Here is a 20,151-nt window from a genome sequence, read left to right as displayed (position 1 = left end):
GGGGTAATCTTTGAAGGACTTGTATTTCATAAGCTTTTTGAGGAGAAGGCAGGAATTATTTCTATAATACTTATTTTTTTTCCCGAAAGTATGTTGTATTCAGTATAGAAAATTAAAACAATGATGTATTCACGATGCATTTGTCTTATACATCCCTTCCCTATGGAGCTGGACTAGTATATATTTCAAACTATTTTCAACCACTCATTCTGTGTCTTCCTCCATCTCAGTTAATGGCAATTCCAGCCTTCCAGATAGATACACAGGTCAAAAACCCAAATCCATTTTTTACAATAAATTTTTTATTTTAGAACAGTTTTAGATTTACAGGAAAAAAGAGGGCAATACAGAGTTCCCATATACCCCACATCCAGTTATCCCTATTATCAAAATCGTATTTTGGTATGATACATTTGTTATAATGAATGAAACAATACTGGTAAATTACTATTAACTAAAGTCCATACTTGATTGAGATTTCCTTAGTTTTGACCTAACGCCCTTTTTCTGTTCCAAGATCCCATCCAGGATACCACATTACAGTTAGTAGACATATCTTCTTAGGATCCTCTTGGCTCTGGCAGTTTCTCAGACTTTCCTTGTTTCTTTTCTGGTGTTTTTCTCATTAGTCAGGGGTTATGGGTTTGGGGGAGGAAGACTACAGAGGCAAACTGCCATTTTCATCACAAGGGAACATACTACCAACATGATTTATTGCTATTGATGTTGACCTTGACCACCTGGCTAAGGTAGAGTCTGTCAAGTTTCTCCACTGTAAAATTACTTTTTTTTCCCATTTCCATGTTGTACTCTTTGGAAGGAAGTGACTATAAGCAACCCACAAAGGAGTAAAAGAATACTCACTTCTAAAAGTACTCCAAACGATATACCTATCTAGACATTTTAAATTCTATTTTTTTTTGATGACAGAAACAGCTGTTTCACAGATAGATCTGTGTTTCACAGATAGATATTGCTTAAAAAATATTTATTTCTAGTAATTTGTTCTAGTAATAAGTGCAATATGTGCTCATTGTATAAAAACTGGAAAACATGTTTAAGCAAAAGGTCACCTAAAATGTACCACCCAGACACAGACCACTACAATTAATATTTCGAGATATCGTCTCCAAAACTTTTTTCTATGTCTACATATAAAGAGTTAAAATAACCCTCTGCATATACTACTCTATCTCGCTTATTACCATTTAACATTAAGAAAAATTGTTCTGTAGTTTTAGACAGAGTGTTCTCGTCTTTACAATTCCCGAGCCTAGCAAAGTGCCCAGCATGTAGTGGCTTCAGCAAGTGTGATCCAATGAGCTTTCTGACTTGAACGGATGAAGCCTCCATGAAACCATTTAATGTAATTTGCTGACCAAGGCATTCTCAGTCTCTTCCTTTGCCTCACAAGATAACCAAAGTCACAGGCATAGCATCACCAATTTGGGGCCTTGGAAAATGAGTTAGATTAGTGAAATAGTATGTTGTCTGTAAGGACTAAAAGGTAATGGTGTGTGAGGTGTTTAAACACACAGGCCTATGATCCCTTATCCCAAATCCTTTTGACTAGGTATATTTTGGAATTCAGAATTTTCAGCTGAGGAGGATGATAGAGCAAATATTCAGTATATTATGAAACACTACGATCGGGCATAGGGAAACACATCATAGTCAAACAGTCATATTTTTTTATAGCAAAGCATGTGAATAATCACAATAAATAGACCATTTCCTTGTGTTTTATAATTTCTAACAGTGCATTCTAAGAATCCTTTGCGTTTGGGTTATGGGAACACCCTCTAGAGGAGTCCCAATTCCTTTAGCCCCAGTTTATTACCAGCTAGGAACCAAATTTTCGGTTGATTTCTCAGCTTGCAGAGTTCCTAGAAAGTGCAAGCAGTAAAATTCAAATTGTAAAACCACTAGGGTACAGGTCTGGCATTTTGAAGTTCCAGGGACAATTTTTTGTTATCTAAAGACCAAAGATATAAATAAGCTTCCTTATCTGTTTTCTGTGCCAGTTTTCATGATTTCTCTCCTAGCCCAACGTTTCACTTGGGGAAAGCTTGTAAAATCCCAGCTTTAGGATGGGGGAGGGGTGTTTCCACTCTCTGCCTTTGCTGGACCCAGGCCTTGCCCTCTAACCTGTAGGGTGGATATTACCCATCTCCTCAGTCACTGATACTAATAAACTCCCAGGAAACCACACCATCAGACTTCAGGCTTATATGTCTCTTTCCATTCCTTCTCAGTTTCTGGTGTCTGACGATTTCCCTCCTTTCTAGCAAAGCCAGCTGGGCATTAAATAATATATCCTATTTTATCCAGCATGTCCTGGTGTTACAGCAGAATTGTCAGGTTATCTCAGGCTACCGTATTGCCAGACCAGAACTCTTGATTTCATTTTCCTTTTAAATTAAATACTTTAAATAAATACTTTAAAATATTCTATTAAACAGATTACTCAATTAACTAGATATACCTCTTCCAAAGCCTTACAGAATAATATTTAATATAGGAGCTATATAGTTACTCTTGAAATAAAAAATTCTTTACTGAATATTTTTCTTTTGTAAGTAAGCCTACTCTGGAAAATGAGAAGTCACAATTTGATGCCATCTACTTAGTGACAAATTATCTTCCAGATATTAAATACAATTGTTTAGTTGAAATTACTTGAATGTTCACTATTCTTAACAGCAACAGAATCAATCTGTTATGCTGAAATGTCAATGCCCTGTAGGTGGTATTGTTCCAGGATACTTGTAATCGAACCAAACCTATTTCTTTCTCTTCCTTAGTGAACCCCAATCTTAATTTTTCTTTAAAGTGGAGTTCATTGCTGAGCCTTAGCACATTGTCTGGAACTGAACAAGGACTTATTCAATATTTAGTGGCTGAACTGCTGCTTGATGAATGGTTTTGTGCTAGTCACTCCATCAGGCTATTAGCTGGAACTTGAGAAAAGATGAACAAAAACTCTTACCATTGGGGCCCCAGTTCTATTATCTTTTTCAACTCTCAAGTCAGGGTGGTCTTTGTGGGTACTCTGTTTTGTTTTCCTTTGCTTGTCACAAATGAGGTAATTTGATATCTGAATTTCTAATAGGCCCCTTTCAAGAGTGTTAACATGACAACTGGCAAATGAGCATTTTTCTATCTAAGGTTGGATAATGAATAAAATTAGCTTATATCTTCCTGGGGAACCAATTACTACATTGAAAACCGTGATAATACCAGATCTTTCATCAATAACAGATGTGATTTGTAAAGTAAAAATCAATCTGTTTTGACTGATGATGCCTCAAAGCAATAAGGAAGATTTCATCTGAATAATCATCATAAAACTATATGATTAATCTGTTGAGTAAGACTAGAAATTCAGTAAGTAATGAGTCTTATCGGGTCATTTTCTGGCTTTATAACCTTGGGAAATTGTGACCTTCACATCCCTACCTCAAAAGGACAAGCTAATTTCCTAAACATATGTCCCTGAGCAGGGAGATATATAGGGCACATCTCTGCAGACACCTGAGCCAACTGATGGACTGACGGATATGTCTTCTCATACTCGGCCTCCCGGCAGGTTTGAAGCATGGATTTGGAAAGATAACTCCTCACATCCTCCAGGCAGCACCTTGTTTAAAGATGAGTTTCAGAATGTTTGGTTGCTGTTGCTGTCAAATAACTATAATATGTAATGTATATATATATGTGTATATATATATATATATATATATATCAGCTAGGACTCTTGTGGTTGCAGGTAACCAAAACACAATCAAAACCTGCAGACATGAAAGACAGCGATTTACTGGCTTCTACAGTCAAATCACAGAGGTGGGTAGGCTGACTTCAAGAATGGCTGGTCTCAGCACTAGAGTACTGTCCAGGCCCTTGCTTGAGCTCTGCAACTGGTTTTTACTTCTCTCAACGTCTTGGTTTCATTCTCTCCAGGGAACACAGCCACTGACACCCAGAGAATCATATCTCCACAGCTCTACCACTAAAAAGAAAAGAGGGCCTTTCTCACAGCATTACACAGAAAAACAATAAACTCTGGGAAGGGTTCAGAATGGCACATCTAGGGCCATATGTACACCCCCTGACCCGTCACGAGATTGGTCAATCACTGGCCTGAATTTTATGCTCACCCCTGTAGTCAGAAGGTAAGGGATTGTTTCTGTAATAAAGGGATAGTGGAGAGCAATAAAAGGCACTATATATACTTAACCAGATAATTATATTTATTAACCATTTTATGATATAATATAGTGTATATGTATATAGTCTCTGTATGTTTGTATTTAAGAAAGTGTAAATTGTCCTGTGAGCATGCATGCATGTATATATTGCATGCATGTATGTGCATATGGATCTATTTTCTGTATATTTTACATAGTGGTTCATGAATATGGATGGATACATACATTGTACATATGCATTACTGTTTTGCAAGTAAGAGTGTAGTTTTTCCTTTTCCAGGGATCCCATTCACATCCCCAGATCATAATTACCCAGTGAATGCATCCTCTACCTTCTATCCCCTAGAGTAAGTTGCATTCCAGGCAGATTGCCCTACTTACTGCCCCCACAGGTGTCTGATTTCTTTCTCTGGCAAGTCAGAGGATCACGCAGGCCTATGGCGGTGCCTCAGGGGCCCCTTGAACATGGGGTGCCATGTCCATATCAGGGGTACACAAAATGAAGCATTATTAGAATTGACCTCATATACAGTTTTTGTGGCATCAGGATCAAGGTAAGAGCACTGCAAGACCGGGTAACCAACCAAACAATATGGGGAACTGGAAGATAAAAACTAAGGGGAATGGAACCAGAGAGAGGTGAAAAATGAATCAACAGAGCATGAGGCAGTGGTGATTCCTAGTGCAGACATTAGTTTACTATGGCTAAGTGTAGCGCTCTTGGCCTACTTGGGTGTGGTAGGAGCCGAAGGAAAATGGCCAGCACAAAACTTTCTCTCTTCTCTTCAACTCTACTTTCCCTTCTCTCTCTGTCCCATCAAATCCTTACGCTATGCACATGGCTCACCTCTCCCACAAAAGCTTTCTGGAATTATAACCCACAGCAGTGTCCTTCCCTCTCATTTGGCAGTGGAGCTTAGACTGACTTGAGATCTGGCCACTGTTTGGGAGCTGCTCTTTCACAACCAGACTGAGAAACATAATCTTGTCTCCACTCAATAAGTACACTCCCTCATGCTTAGGAAAAAGATAAATTATCTTCAAAATGACGAAACCAATATGCCCATGCCAAGGAAGTGATCTTTGCTATATGTTAATTTAGTTGTTTCCTTTCCTATAATAAGCCCATAGTTGAAAGTTATTTTGCTTTACGATTACACAAATGGAATGTTCAGATTTTAGTTAACAATTAAATTGATCAGTTTTAAATTTTTGGAACATATTTGCATATAATTGCTCTCAATATACTTATGTAAAATCCAAAGCCTATATTCCCAAATATAGAAAACCTATTCATGGCAGCTTTAGTTACATGTGTACATTTATTTGAATGTGTGGAGTGTGTGCTTTTACTGCCAAGAAAGTCAGCTCTGTTTCTTAATTGTCGCTATAACTACAATTCGGGAAATGCTACTGCAACATCAAAATGTTATGCACGTCTTTAATTAGGCTAGTGCGGCCTGTCTGTCACAGCAACTGATCCTAAGTATTCTTATTTAGTCTACTTGAAGCTTTAAAATGTTCTCTTTTTATAAGAGACATATTTCGGCCTCATTAAATTGTTAAGCAAACCAATATAAGCCCTACAACTTGATTGCTATGTTCTAGAAATCCTGTGCTTCTTCACTTAGCACATCTTTAGCACCATCTGAAAGAGCACTCTGCCCCAAATACCTGAAATCCTCTGCAGCTCTAATGGGTTAGGGATCTCTTATCAGATCTGAGGGAGACATTTGTCACCCCCCTGATCACCAGGAAGATCTGGCTGTGGCATCCTATTGAACTCCAGAGCTTGATTCTCTTATCTAGTAGTTAATACAAACAAGTTGCAGGTTGCTTGCTCTGAGCAATGTCTCACACCAGGTCACCACAAAAGAGATAACACAATGAATGATTCCATGGTTTGGAAATTACAGATAGAATCTAGCCTAAAGTTCATTTCCTTCTTTTTCCTCAAAATCTGACATGATCTCAACAGGGAGAAACAATCATTACCTGGAAACAAGCCCTGCGGTACTTTGGTCTTTTATACCTTTTTTCTGCCGCAATTAATTTAAAATGAATCGTTAAAACTTGCATTAAGGAGAAAGCAGAGTTCCCAGGATACTGCCAAGCACAGATGTTTTTTTTTTGAAACACATATAGATGTTACATGCTTTTTTATCATGTCCAAGGTCAAAGGATAATACAGTAACTGCCATAAAACTATAGGTGGAGTCTCTCAAATTCAGTCCTGTTAAAATGGAAGGCTGCATTATTAATCAGTAGTGACATGAAAGGGCAAGTATGAACAGCTAGCAGGTCAGGGATTAAAGCAGGGGTGGGACACAGGGGAAGTATAGGACCTACTGTAAAATCTAAATCTTTCCCGGTCCCAGCTTCAGCATGGCACTACCTCCTGGTGGTGGTCAGCTCAAACGTAAGTACTGATGAGGAATTCTGGGTTCTGTGGCCAGGAGGGACTTTCAGCATTTCAGCACTCACCGAGTTAGCTGGCACTCATTTTGTTTCCCTGCTTCTCAAGACTTCTCCTCTCCCAAATATAAGAACTTTAGCCTACACTGGTTAGGAAAGGGAAGGGCGACAGGGTAAAAAATGGGAGCCAATCACCAACTGCATTATATTTAGACTGTCATTATTGTAGTGGGATGGGTATTTTAATTCTTTCAATTTAACTCTTCTAGATTAGTCCTCATAGTTTTCACTGCATATTCCTTTTTATGGATCTGGACCAGAAAAAAAATACTCCAACCATATGAAATATAACTAAGTCCATCTATTTATCTCTCCTGTGTTCTTTGTACGTTTACTTCTTGCACTTCCTTTGGGAGCAGACCATTCAAAACTAGGTGAATTGATAAAATGAAGCCGAGCTTGAACTGGGTATAATTTACTGTATGGGAGGCCTTCACGACAGACTCACAGATTCATGAGACTGCTTATACTTCCACTTGTGCCAAGCCAAAGGGACTGGAACTCATCTCATTTTTGGTTTTTTATTTTATTTTATTTTATTTATTTATTTTTTATTTTTCACTTACTATTTCTTTTTTTTTTAACATTTTTATTGGAGTATAATTGCTTTACAATGGTGTGTTTTTAAAGATAACAAGAGAATCAAATTTTGCTCCCAAGCAACTCAGCTCTCCAGTGTCCGGGAAATCTTCAACCTAATCCTGCCACTCCCACACCCCATCTTTTTTTAGACAGTAGTGGAGAGACATTCTTTCTTGTAAACATTTCTGCTCATAAAATTTTTGTCCAGCGGCAGCAATGTCTGATCCAGCTAAAGCATTGGGCCATAAAACCATCATCAACAATGATCATGTTTGCAGATGCTCTAAGTCTGGAAATCATTGCTGGCATGTCTATGTGTTTAAAAAAATTCTTGGACTTCTGGTGGTTTCTAGAAAGCATGTGCTTTCTTCTGAGAAATTTCTGAAAAAACCTCAAGGACCAAGATTTTCAAATAAATAGATCATCTTGGTTACCACTTGACTCAGCTCAGCCATAGCTACTGACTCTTCTCCAGATTAGAATAGAGTGAATAGGCACACAGGAGTGTGTAGTTATCTTTGAAGCAAAATTTGAGGGCCACTATTATAGCTATTTGCCCCAGAACATCAAATCCACCACTTATCATTTTTGCAATATTACTTTGGCTCTTGAAGATTTTTCGTTCTGAGTCTAATAGTCTAATACAATTATCTCTGGCAAGGCCTGCACTTGAAGCCATTATTTGGTGAGGACTAATGCACAGAGAATTTGGGCTAAGAGTAGAGCACAGACATGGGGGTGGGAAGGGTAGAATTTTGAGAAGGAAAGATGAAATCAACAAGGGTCACCAAAATTTGTTTTCCTCCCAATTTAGCCTAGAACTATCTGAGTTTGGAGGAAAATCTGTCATTCTTTTGGAGTGTTATACATTGTTTTTCAACTTCCATGCAAAATTTTCTGCTTATTACCTGTACTAATGTTACAGCATGGGGCCTCCCTTTCTATCATGCATAGACTAGAGGAATAAGTTAGCTGTATATCTGCTAGTTTTTACATAAAATGAAATTGCCTATTTCAAATATTTTTAGTTTATTTTAGATAGGTTACTATCCCATTGCTTTATTTAGTGAAATATTTCTTGCTGTTAAAGTAGATGAAAACGCTTTGTGTGATTCCAGTCACTAAATATCCTACATGGGCTCAGAATGTATTTTTAATTTTTTATTATAAAATAGACATAGAGAAAAGTGCATACAACATGAATGCATATTTAATAAATCTTCAGAATGTGAACCCCCATGTAACTTCCAGCTGGATCAAGAGACAGGATGTTGCTGATATCTCAGAAACTCGCACTAATCACAAACCACACATTTCTCTCAGAGGTGACTGCTCTCTCACTTACGTTATATTTAATTCCCTTGCTCTTTTTTTTTCCTTTTTAGTTTTACCTCCTATACATTTCCCTAAACAGCATCGTTTAGTTTTGTCTCTTCCTGTGATCTGTAGATTGAATCACACTGTTTGTATTCTCTCATTTTTTGCATCTTTTGCTCAAAATTATGTTTGTCTAAGATTCATACGTATTATCACATATGTCTGCAATCTCCTCATTTCCAATGATGTGTGGTATTCCAGTGTATGTAGCACAATTTTAACCATTCTCCTACTGAGAGACATGTGGTTGCTTCCAGGTTCTAGCTGTTATGAATAATGCTTATGCATGTCTCTAGTGAATATACGGATGACTGGAAATGCTCAGACATAGGGTATGCAGATCTTCAGCCTTAATCAATAATGGGAAGCTGTTTTTTCCAAAGCGCTTGTTCCCCCTGCTGGTATATGAGTTTCTATTGTTCCACATCATCACCAACACTTGGTATTGTTGGATTCTTGATTTTTTGCCAATCTGATATTTAGTGTACATTTACCTCCTTGTGCTTTTTTCTTCCTTCTCATTGTGGTTTTAATTTGCAAAACTCTGATTTCTAATGAGATTGGGAACTCCTTCATATGTTTACTTCCTGAATCCAGATCCCTTAAAATTTAAAGTCTGGTACTCAAGACTTTGGTATTTTGGTGTTGTTCACACTGAGCATTTCATGTCATAACTGGTAAGTACTGGGACAGCAAAAGAAACTCATTCATTGAACATCAATTTGGAACTGGGCACTTCAGGCACTTTGTCCTATTTAATCCTCGTAATAACTTGCTAGTTGACCTTGTTTTTGTAAGTGTGAGAACTGGCACTCAAATCATGCCTGTGTGCCTCTGTAGTCTAAAACTCTTTCCAGCAAGAGGGAAGGGATATGGGAACAGATGTATATGTATAACGGATTCACTTTGTTATAAAGCAGAAACTAACACACCATTGTGAAGCAACTATACTCCAATAAAGTTGTAAAAAAAAACAAAAAAAAAAACTCTTTCCAGTAATCATGTTCCCTCTCAAGAAATTACCTCCACATGATCAAAATAATGATCAATATCCCGTAGTAAAGTCATTGTATTAAAAACTATACCAAAAGAATTTCAAAGGTGGCTGGTTAATATGTCTAATTAAAGAACTGCAGCCCTAGGTCAGTTTTCCCCTTAACACTCCAAAATCCAGTCTATTAACTTTTTTTTTTTTTTTTTTTTTTTTGTGGTACGCGGGCCTCTCACTGTTGTGGCCTCTCCCGCTGTGGAGCACAGGCTCCGGACGCGTAGGCTCAGCAGCCATGGCTCACGGGCCCAGCCACTCCGCAGCATGTGGGATCCTCCCAGACCGGGGCATGAACCCACGTCCCCTGCATTGGCAGGCGGACTCTCAACCGCTGCGCCACCAGGGAAGCCCCAGTCTATTAACTTTTAAACAAATGAAAGCCTCTGATATTTGGTGGCATTTCCCTCATGAAAGTAATTCGTGAGACAATTCAGTCACGTTTCATTTTCTACCCATGGCAGGCACTTGTGAAATGATTAACACAATCCAGTAGAGTTATAGGATATTACACGACAGCCAGAAATAAAAGTAGCAAAAGACAAGAGTGAGACAGACTATTCTCTAAGAGATACATTTTTATATAGGTAATCAATTTATTAGGACACTCAACAAATTCAAGCAGTAGACACTTTTAAAAAATTAATTCAAAGCCAATTAAAGGATAAACATCAAGGCTCCTAAAAATTTATGTTATTAATGGTGCCTTTTTTTTAAACTATAAAGGTCTAATAAAAAGCTTGTAAATCCTGCAGATATAGAAACAATTTTCAAAGAATCAAATTAACCAGAAGCAATGACTCAGGCATGAAATTGCCTACAAAAGGGTCTGGACCAAGCCAGTTTTCAACATCCCTCCCTGATGCTAAGAATAACTCTTGGGATGGGAGTAGCATTCTGTGGGTAACTCTCCTCTCTCGTATCTTTGCAAAAATGACCTTTCAATGGGATCTGATCCAAAACTCTTCCCAGTGATGTAGACACACTAATGACTTGTACCTTTGTCACCAACAACTTCCAACAGGCTTGGACTTGGCATCGATGAATATTAACCGCACATTCATCCCACTCCATTGAAACAAATGGTGAAAACAATTTTATTAATCACTTCTATACACTTCATACATTTTGTGAGGTCCATTTTATTTCTACTTCGCTCCATGACACAAATTCTTGCTTGCAAAAGTGCTGGCACAGTGTATACTTTCTACTTGTCAATATACCTCCATCCTCTTCTGTACCATCAATTGGCTACAAAGATTTAGAGGTTCAGTGATTATAGGATTTGAATGATTTGAACCCCTTTAAATTTGGAAACTCTTTAAATCCCATTATCTCTGCAGCCACTGAGAATTTTTAAATCAGCTTGGCCTTTTCTAGCTCCAGGTCTAAGGATTACAGAGTTTTAAAGAGTATAAATGATTCTCTGCAGTTCTACAGAGAGCTGTCCCCAACCAGTTGACCTCCAAGAAATAAAGCCAGCCAGTTCTCCAGCTGGTAACTGCTGATCAGAATTTCTAAATGGAAAGATATGTATGTTATGCCACAGACCACCAGGAAAATATGTAATTGCTTCCTCAACTCCACATGAAGCCAGTGAATCAGAAGATTTGATGTAGGAGGGGCAGCAGACTTTAGACGTGTGTCAGTAAATGTCTAAGAAGGAGAAAACAGAAAATGTCAGGGACCCAAAGAAGCTCACTGGGGCAGAGAGTAATGAGTTCATTGATTGCAAGCCACCTTGCTCCTAAAGAAAAGCTGTTACCATGGATACCCTCAAACCCTATGTAACCCTCTGAGGTCTTACCTCTTGCGTCCTCACATTTATGTATCCATAGTGAGTTCGAAGGGGCCGCCTGTATGTGTAGGAGAATGGTATCCATTTTGCACCAGGTTGTCCGAAGCAGTTTAGTAGCAAGGGAAAATTCACTTCATTCACAAGGCGCACAACCAGCAGGAAGAGGAACGCTGCTATGAAGCTCACTGCAATCACAGACTTTCTCTACAAAACAGTCAAAAAAAAAAGAAGAAGACTGAATGACTTTCAGTCAAAAGCAGTCTCTGAGAGGTGCTTCCTCTCCCTTTCTCTTTCAAAGGGATCAAAGGACTTTGTCATTTAGGATATTTCACTTGGAGACAGAAAATAATCATTTGGTGACCAGGTTGCCCTAGCGTGCTGAGCCTCTGAGAACAAACAGCAGATTTCTTGGATTATCTTTCCATCCCATCCCAATCCCTCTTTACCTTCCTATCTTCCTTGGTGACTCCTATGCAGTTTTCAAAACCCAAATCAGACATTCCCAGCTACAGGAAGCCTTTCCTAACTGCTCAATTCCCTCCCCACCATCATCCCCTCAGCCCCAACCTATCTACCCTAATAGAGGTAAGAAGTCCTGCCACTCCAATACTTTGGAGGCACTTCTACTGTTGTGCATCTTTCATGGTATAATTCCTTATGTGACTTTTCCTGCATGTAATTTTGAGCTCCTGGAGAACTGGGATGTACTGTGCCATACTGTTCTGCGTATCCTAGGTCCTTAACACAGCACCTTACATACTGTAGGCACCCAACAAACACCTGAGTGAATGAATAAATGGATTTTTCACATTCTTATAGACCCAGTCTCCTTACAAATCATATTCCGCTTCTTTATCTAGCACCCTCTACAGGAAGGAAACTTTGTGCTCTACGATATGCAAAAGATTCAAAAAGCTAACAATAAGAGTAGGAAAAAAATCCACGTCAAGCAGCATAACAACATCCCCTAAACATGTTGTCATCAAACCAGAGTAGGAGCAACTGCATCTGACTGCCATGGGAAAGGAGAGATGTATTTGAGACTGAGCTTGATAAAATTCATGCATTTTAATCAGTAGAGATGTGTGATCAGAGCTTTCTAGGAAGAGGGAACAGAGTAAGAGGCAAGAAAACATGAAGTTATTCACAGCCACATAGCACTTTGTTTTACTGGGACACAGAGAAGAAAAAGCTGAAAATACAAACGATAACTTTATGGACTGTCTCAGATACCAAGCTGAGAAGTCTCTACTGAATTTGTTAGTTGATGGAAAGCCAAAAGAGATTTTTGTTTGTTTAATTTTTGAAATGTGACTGTTTTAAGTTATAATCAAACGCCAGTGTGTAAGGTGCTTTGGAGCAGGGAGAAACCAAAGATAGGCAGAAACTAGTTAGGAGAGCATTCCAATTGGTTGGGACACAGGTAATGAGGGATGGAAATGAGAGCAGTGGCAGGGAGTGTAAAAAGGTGAGAAAAGACATGAGAAACTCAATCTAGGTGGAAGACAGAGAACTTGGCTACAGAAAATAATCTGATTGGATAGAAGTGGCAGATGGAAAATTCAGAGATGCCTGAGATTTTGAGTCCAGGTAACTACAATAATACTGATCATATCAGGAGAAACCAGGGTGGTTAGAGCAGAATTGATTTAAGAGAGTAAGAAGACGAAGCCCTTGGCTTTCTAAGTCCTACTTTTCAAGGACTGATGGGTCATCGGGACGGAGCCATCAAGGGGTCAGGCAGAAAGTCAAGTCTAGAGCAAGAAGAAAGAACAGAGCTGAGGGCAGATGTCAGGAACAACTCTGCCTTGTCTCCAGGGTGCAGATGTAACCGAAAGCGGGGGTCTGGCTGTTTGCTGCTCAAAAGCCAGTACTAAAGAGGCAAGGTTGATGGAAAGGAAAGTTTGCTTTATTTTGGATGCCAGCACCGCGGGGGAGGGTGGACACCTGCCCAAAGGCTGAGTGCCCCCGGCACTGACAACCAACCAGTGGTCAAGAGCTTTTAAAGATGGGGGGGGGGCGTCTATCAGCTCTGACAGTCATCTTGAAATTAGTCATGTGGCAGTCTGATCAGCATCATCTTGATTGTGTTAGGGACAGTTAGTCTGGAGTTCCAGGGTCGTTTGGTTCCTATTTCTTTGAAGCCAATTCTCGTAATTGTGGCAGCTTATGTCATGGCTACAGTCTTGTCATCATATAGTTAACCTCTTCCACCTGGTGGGGATTTCAGTATCTACAAGACAGCTCAGAATGTTATCTATAGCCCTTGAGGAGGAGCTAAAGGTCCTCAACTAGGCTTACTGACTAAACTATTATTATTTAGTCTTGCTGGACTGTTTTCTTTTGCTTCTGCATTTTCTCACTTCTCTGATTAAACTTATTCTCTGGCTAAAGTTTTTCCACAGACAAAAGGCAGGCGGAGGACATGGGGGTGTTGGGAGGACCACAGGGTCCCACTCCATTTCAAAGACACAGTGAAGTATTCCTTCCTGAAGTTGGGCTTCGCCCCTGATTCTTCTTCACACTTAAGGGAAACTAAGTAACTTCCTGGGAATGGGTGCTGTTGTGTTTTTAGCTCGCCACTTCCTGGTGGAATTGGCTTCCTTTTACTCGTCACAGAATGTCCCAAAGGAGAAATGAAACCCACAGGTGGCCCCTGTATCCTCCCCGGTCAGAGTCTCCGTCAGGGCAGCAGAGCAAGACCACAAAGTCAGACATGCCTAAAAGAAGTCTTTGCTCTTGCTCAGCTCCCGTGATGTGTAAAAGCCCATCCATCCCCCTGTCCAGCCAGCCCAATTTTCCAATCACCTGAAAGTCCCTTGAGTTCTGCCTCCTCAAAACCCCTCATCTCACCAGTAACTACCATAGCCTTACCTCATTTAACTTTCTAATCATGAAAACCTGTTTTAATTTGTTCCTCTGTGGAATCACTATGTCCACAACACCGCAATGTGTCAAGGTAACAGCTTAAATGAGGTGACGGATCTTACAAGTTGAAAGGGACATAGACCAGAACAGATGGCTAAATAAAAGCCAAAGGGCCAGTCACCCATTAAGTAAACTGGTAAGAACCTTTTTTACGGGTAGATTGTTGCAAAACAGCAGCTTGCTTTGAAGGAGACCCAGATGGGATTTGTGCCTTTGTCTATTCCAGAGCTCAGCATGGCTCTCTGCTTCTCTCAGCTGCCGCATTGCATTGCACGGCTGAGGGTTTGGGGACAAAAGCATGGAGGGCCCTTCTGAATTCACTGATCTCACACAGCAACACATACATAATGCATCCATGAGAGGAAAATAAATCAGCCATTTTGACAGAAACTTCAAAATGGAATTAAATCACACTTGTAAAAGCCTGCTCCCCAAGTAATCCGTGTCTGCCTCCCATGTTCTGTCAAAGGGAACCAAGTAATGAGCAGAGAGCAGACGAGGGGAGCAAACGGGGAGTGGAAGCCAGACACTGACTCCTCTGTGCTGAGCCTGGATCACAGTCTGCAGTGGGCAGATGGGCTCTTTTCACAGCTCCGGCTTCCAGCCCCATTTCTGTTGCATTGTCTGAACCCGGTTCTCTGCCTTTCTTTATATTTCCATATTCTTGTTTAACATGAACTCATTCCCATAGTGCTGATATAAAACCACCCTGAAATTTCACTAGAAGAGGTCTAATGTCAACCACATTCTGGACACAAGGACAACGGGACTCAACATGAAGTACATTCTTCTAGTAGTCACTTCTGCCAGATCATGACCTTGAGCTTCAACAACTACAATGAAAACCATGGATGAGGCTACTCACAATCTACAGACACCAGAATACAGTGAGAATGTGTGTGTCTCTGTGTAGGGATGTGGGAGTTGGGGAAGTAACAAAATACCAATATCCATGATATACGTGAATATATTCACTCCTTCAAGGTGCAACTGCTCATTGAGTCCACATTCTGTGTAGACTTGGCAAGGTGCTGAAACACAGAAATAAAACCATAAAAGACAGACAGACAGACCATGCTTCCAAAGAGTCACAATTCAGTGCACCTGGCAAGTAAACAGAAAATTATAATACCACATATCAAATGGGGTGATGGAGGTATGCACAGGGCACTGCGGCAGTCCAGAGGAAGAGGGGGGAGAGCGGTGCCTGGGACAATTCAAAGAATGATTGTCTGAGGAGGTGATGTTCAAATGCAGTCCTAAAGAACAAGAAGGAGTTAGGCAAGTGGAGATGGGAAGGCCATGCCAGGCAGAGGGAACAGCACAGACAAAGGCACAGGAGTTTTTGAAAGGCCTTAATTTGGTCAGAAACGTGCAAGTCATTTGATAAGTAGTGGGAGATATGCTGGGAAGTGGACAAGGTTCAAATCATAACAAAAAATAATAAGCCAAATGCATTAAGTCAGATGCATTTATCTGTCCCATCTACCTTACATTAGGATAACGAAAGGATAAACACATCAAAGTGCTGTTTTGTAACTCTAAAATATTCTTCACTTTCCAATCAAATGTATCAATCACTTCATTTTATTCCGAACTGCCAGCACCACACCTTGTTTCCAGTTGTTTGAATTACGTTTATCCCATCAGTTGCTTGTCTTTTAACTGTTTTGAGTCTATCAACAGTCAGCAAATTAGACTCTACTTGTTTACACATGTGTTCTACTGTCTAACGATTTGTTTATGGATGTGATCACTGCTGCCTTTATTGAGGTAATCAGAGCATCCCCTAGATTCAACAACCAACAATTAGGTAAGAGAAAGCAACAGTAAGTACTTGTCAAGTTTATAATGCATAAGATTCAGTTCAACAAACTTTTAGTACTGCAGAAAACAGACATAAATTTAATAAGTCATTGCCCTAAGATCAGACATGTGAACATTAAATGATATAATGGGTGGAAAAAGCAGAGCACAGTTCCAGGCACATAGTGAGCACTCAAAAATGGAAGGTGTCACTATTATGATATAACCACTAACTGTGAGATCCTTGGTGGACATTAGCCAGTGGTGAGCGTTGGCCAGCCTGTGGGAACAACAATAAGAACTGAGAGATGTCTTTTTCTTAAATATTCCAAGCAGCTGCAAACACTTGAACTATTCAGTATAACATCCACACAAGCTCTGAGAGAATGTCACTGTGCCCAAATAGATCTGATGAATTGCTTTAGGGAAAGCTTTCTCCTTCTTTTGGGCAAGTCTGAAGGGGCCTTTAACAGCTGAGACATTTAGAATTTAATCCCCTCTGTGCTGCAAAAATATGCATCAAAAATGTGGCATTCCAGTTGCTCACTCTTTAGAGTAGGATATCAGAATTTATAGCAGAAATACCTATTTCAAAATAAAACCCACAGAGAATTCATGATTTAGGGAGAAAACAATTGCAGAGATTTGGACCTAGCAATTTTGCAACCTTTATTAACATTTTTATGTTTTTATTCTTCTTACCACAGACTTTAACCACAGAATAAATTATTTAACTTTTAGGTTAGTCGGTTGCTAGATTTTTGGTTTCTTTTTTGTAAATGATAAACAACAGTACAAAGGCGTATTTTTCAACTAAATCGTATTATTTAATGACTGAATTCGTTGCTTACATGGTAAAACGGTGCACTTTTGTCCATATGCTGTCATTTACTCAATAATAAATATGAAAGCACAGTGTCAACTGTATTATTTATACCGTTACTCAGTAAACTCACACATTGATAGGACCCTACTCATTGCTTATTTGTGACCTGATCAAATATAATTTCTTTTCCCATATAAAAAGTTGTGCCACTGGCCAAGCTCCAAATCTGGTTCTCCCTGAATACAACAAAGCTTCATCCCATTTGCACAAGGATGAATTAGCAAAGCTCAGATTATATACATAAATCCCTTCATTTGTTTCACTTTATTTATTGAATCAACAAACTGGATCCTGCTTGCTAAACTATGGTGAACTCTGGGGGAAATCTCACTCATTTGTTGGGGGGATAAGAAAAGGAAGGTAAAAAAAGGTGGACAATCCTAGATTGGTGGAGCCCACACAGGAGCTTATCAAGGGCAGTCTTAGGCAGCATAGCTGGTAATAGAATCTTAGAGGCCATCAAGAAGAGAGTAGTGAATGTCAAAAACAAGGTCAACATGGGAGAATGAGCAGCATTTCGGAATCCAGGAGGCTGATGAAGAAAATGTGATAGGTAAAAGCAATACATTTTGAGAGTAGGCTTTGAAGAAGGCAGAAGAAGTGAAGCTAGAGAGGCAGGAAGGGATTTGGTTATAGGAAGTTATATATCATGCCAAAGTCTGGACTTTTCTGCAGAATATAAAGAAGGGGTCTAAGTGTGGGATAGAGAGGGTCAGATCTGATCAAGGAAAGCTCACTCTGGAGGTGGTGTAGTCAATGAATGGAGAGGCGGGAAAGACCCTTCAGGAAAGATAATGACAAAAGCCAACAATGGACTACTTCTTCAGATATCACTAATGGACATTAAATTCTCAATATGAAAACTGCAATTGTTACTTTCAGAGACTGGTTTTTCTTTTCCTAGTAGGGCCAGTGGGAATAAAGTCCTGATATAGCAGATATGGATGAATAATCATCATAGACTTAAGAGAAGATAATATTTAATGAGTGTTATTAGTTGGAGAAATATTTCTGTAATCCCTACTTTCCAGATGAAGAAATAGAGATATGAAGAGGTTGAGTAACTTGCCCAAGGTCACAGAGCAAGAAAATAGTAAAGACAGGTACTGAACTCAGATATTCTGACTCCAGATTCTGTGTTTTACTGTATGAATTAACTAAGTTGTTAACTGTTACTCATACCAACAGGAACACTCTTACAGGATTGGTTCAGAAATTTTAAAAACTGGTACTAGCCATTAGCAGATTTTGTAATACATTTTGTCAATAAGCAAAATACCTAATTCATATGGAAAATTATGAGGCTGATCTGAAGCATAGTAATTATATTATTTCAAAATCAGTAATTTGTGGACAAATTTAACTCTGGCTCTATTCCCAGTATTAAAAAAAACAACTACAGGGTACCATTGATTAGCACTAAGGGAAAATAAAGCAATTATTCTTCCATTTCTGCTGGAGAATATTAGGTACCCTTTGTCAATCAATAGTATGGAGCCTTAATTCAGGCAGTTTATAGGAACCAACATGACAGAATGGGTATGTCTTTTTTTCTCAGCTCCACAATTCTATAGTCTTTTTATTCAGTGAAGATGCAGCCAAACAGCAAAATGTTGATGGCTTCTTTAAATAAATACATGCATAAATATATAAATAAATAAAATTAAAATGAATTTTTTACAGTAGTAGAACATCTTCAATATGGTAATCTACTTTAAGAATTTGGAGCCATACTTGTATATTAATGCATATATGTGGAATCTAGAAAAATGGTACAGATGAACCAGTTTGCAAGGCAGAAATAGAGACACAGATGTAGAGAACAAACGTACGGACACCAAGAGGGGAAAGCAGGGGTTGGGAGGTGGTGGAGGTGGGGGGGATGAACTGGGAGATTGGGATTGACATGTATACACTGATGTGTATAAAATAGATAACTAATAAGAACCTGCTGTATAAGAAATACATAAATTAAATTAAATTAAAAAAAAAAAGAATTCGGTGCCACATCACACATCACCTTCAGACAGTCCAGTTCAGACTGGGTACAGTCCAGTAAGAATTACAAATCCAATAAACAAAAGCCAAAGCAATAGAGTTCTCATGGGCACCCCCATTGTCATAAATTATTCTGTTCAAAACGCTAGTCCTAGAGAAAAGTTACAGATGGCCAAAACTTCTTCAGGGATTTTTTTTCCCCCAAAGGAGACTTCTTATAGCTGCAAACACTAGAGAAGTTCAAGTTAATGTGAACATTCTGAGTGTCAGATGGCATGATAAGAGGTCACACTGAACATTCTAACACATTTTAAAACCTAATGAAACATGTCAGTGAGTTTTCAATATGCCTGCACATTTTTCTTCTTTTATTTGAGGAGGGAATTAGGTTTCCTGACCCATTTTGACTTTTAAACTGCTACAGTACCAAATGAAAAAAATCAGGGCTACATTCACTGAGTTTGTCTATTTTGTAAAATTATATAAAACCAGTTTTATATCATTTTGCTTCTTCATCTTTATCGTATTGCTTCAGCATATATCCTTTCACATAGCAGAAGAAAATGAAAGTTCTTCAGAACCACAAGATAGAGCTGAAGACAGATACTGAATATGAAAAATGAAGGACCCCGCAAGCAGTCTCTCAGTGTGGCTGTACAGATAGACACAGAGAAATTTAATCCAAAAGACTGTTTCTCATGATGAGAACATCAGAGACTGGGGCAGATGAACCTGAAGTTATCTTTTTTCCTTTTTTCATTAAATCCTTGTACTTATGGGAAGAAATATGTTCCAGTCCACCTGTTGTCCTCTCCCTGACCCCTGACATTCTGTTGAGGGAAGAGAGGGGCTAACTAACCAGGGGCAATGAAGATAATTAGGTCATCAGACCAGGTGCTTTTGTTTTATTCTCAGCCAACTTATAGTCTTCATCGGCCTTATTTGGTTTCTACGAACATCTGCTTGGCTTCTTTTACTCTGAAAAAGATGAGTTTGTCTTTTAGAATCCAATTCTTTGTGTTTAGGACACAGAAGTGGAGCATAAGGA

The 20,151-nt window shown here is 39.1% G+C and overlaps 1 protein-coding gene across 2 annotated transcripts in view; it reads right to left on the bottom strand.

Annotated features, from left to right (window-relative positions):
* Positions 1-20,151, bottom strand: part of ST6GALNAC3 (ST6 N-acetylgalactosaminide alpha-2,6-sialyltransferase 3) — a 581,164-nt gene that overhangs the window by 324,497 nt on the left and 236,516 nt on the right. For both annotated transcript variants that reach the window (XM_082612775.1, XM_082612776.1), the window contains exon 2: positions 11,495-11,689. In XM_082612775.1, coding sequence (XP_082468901.1) covers positions 11,495-11,689 — 195 coding nt within the window. The remainder of the gene's footprint in view (positions 1-11,494; positions 11,690-20,151) is intronic.

The sequence above is a fragment of the Mesoplodon mirus genome (assembly GCF_964341445.2).
Source record: "Mesoplodon mirus genome assembly, chromosome: 3".
Classification (NCBI taxonomy): Eukaryota; Metazoa; Chordata; class Mammalia; order Artiodactyla; family Ziphiidae; genus Mesoplodon; species Mesoplodon mirus.
Note: the sequence above shows the minus strand (reverse complement) of the source record. Positions and strands in the feature narration are given on the sequence as shown.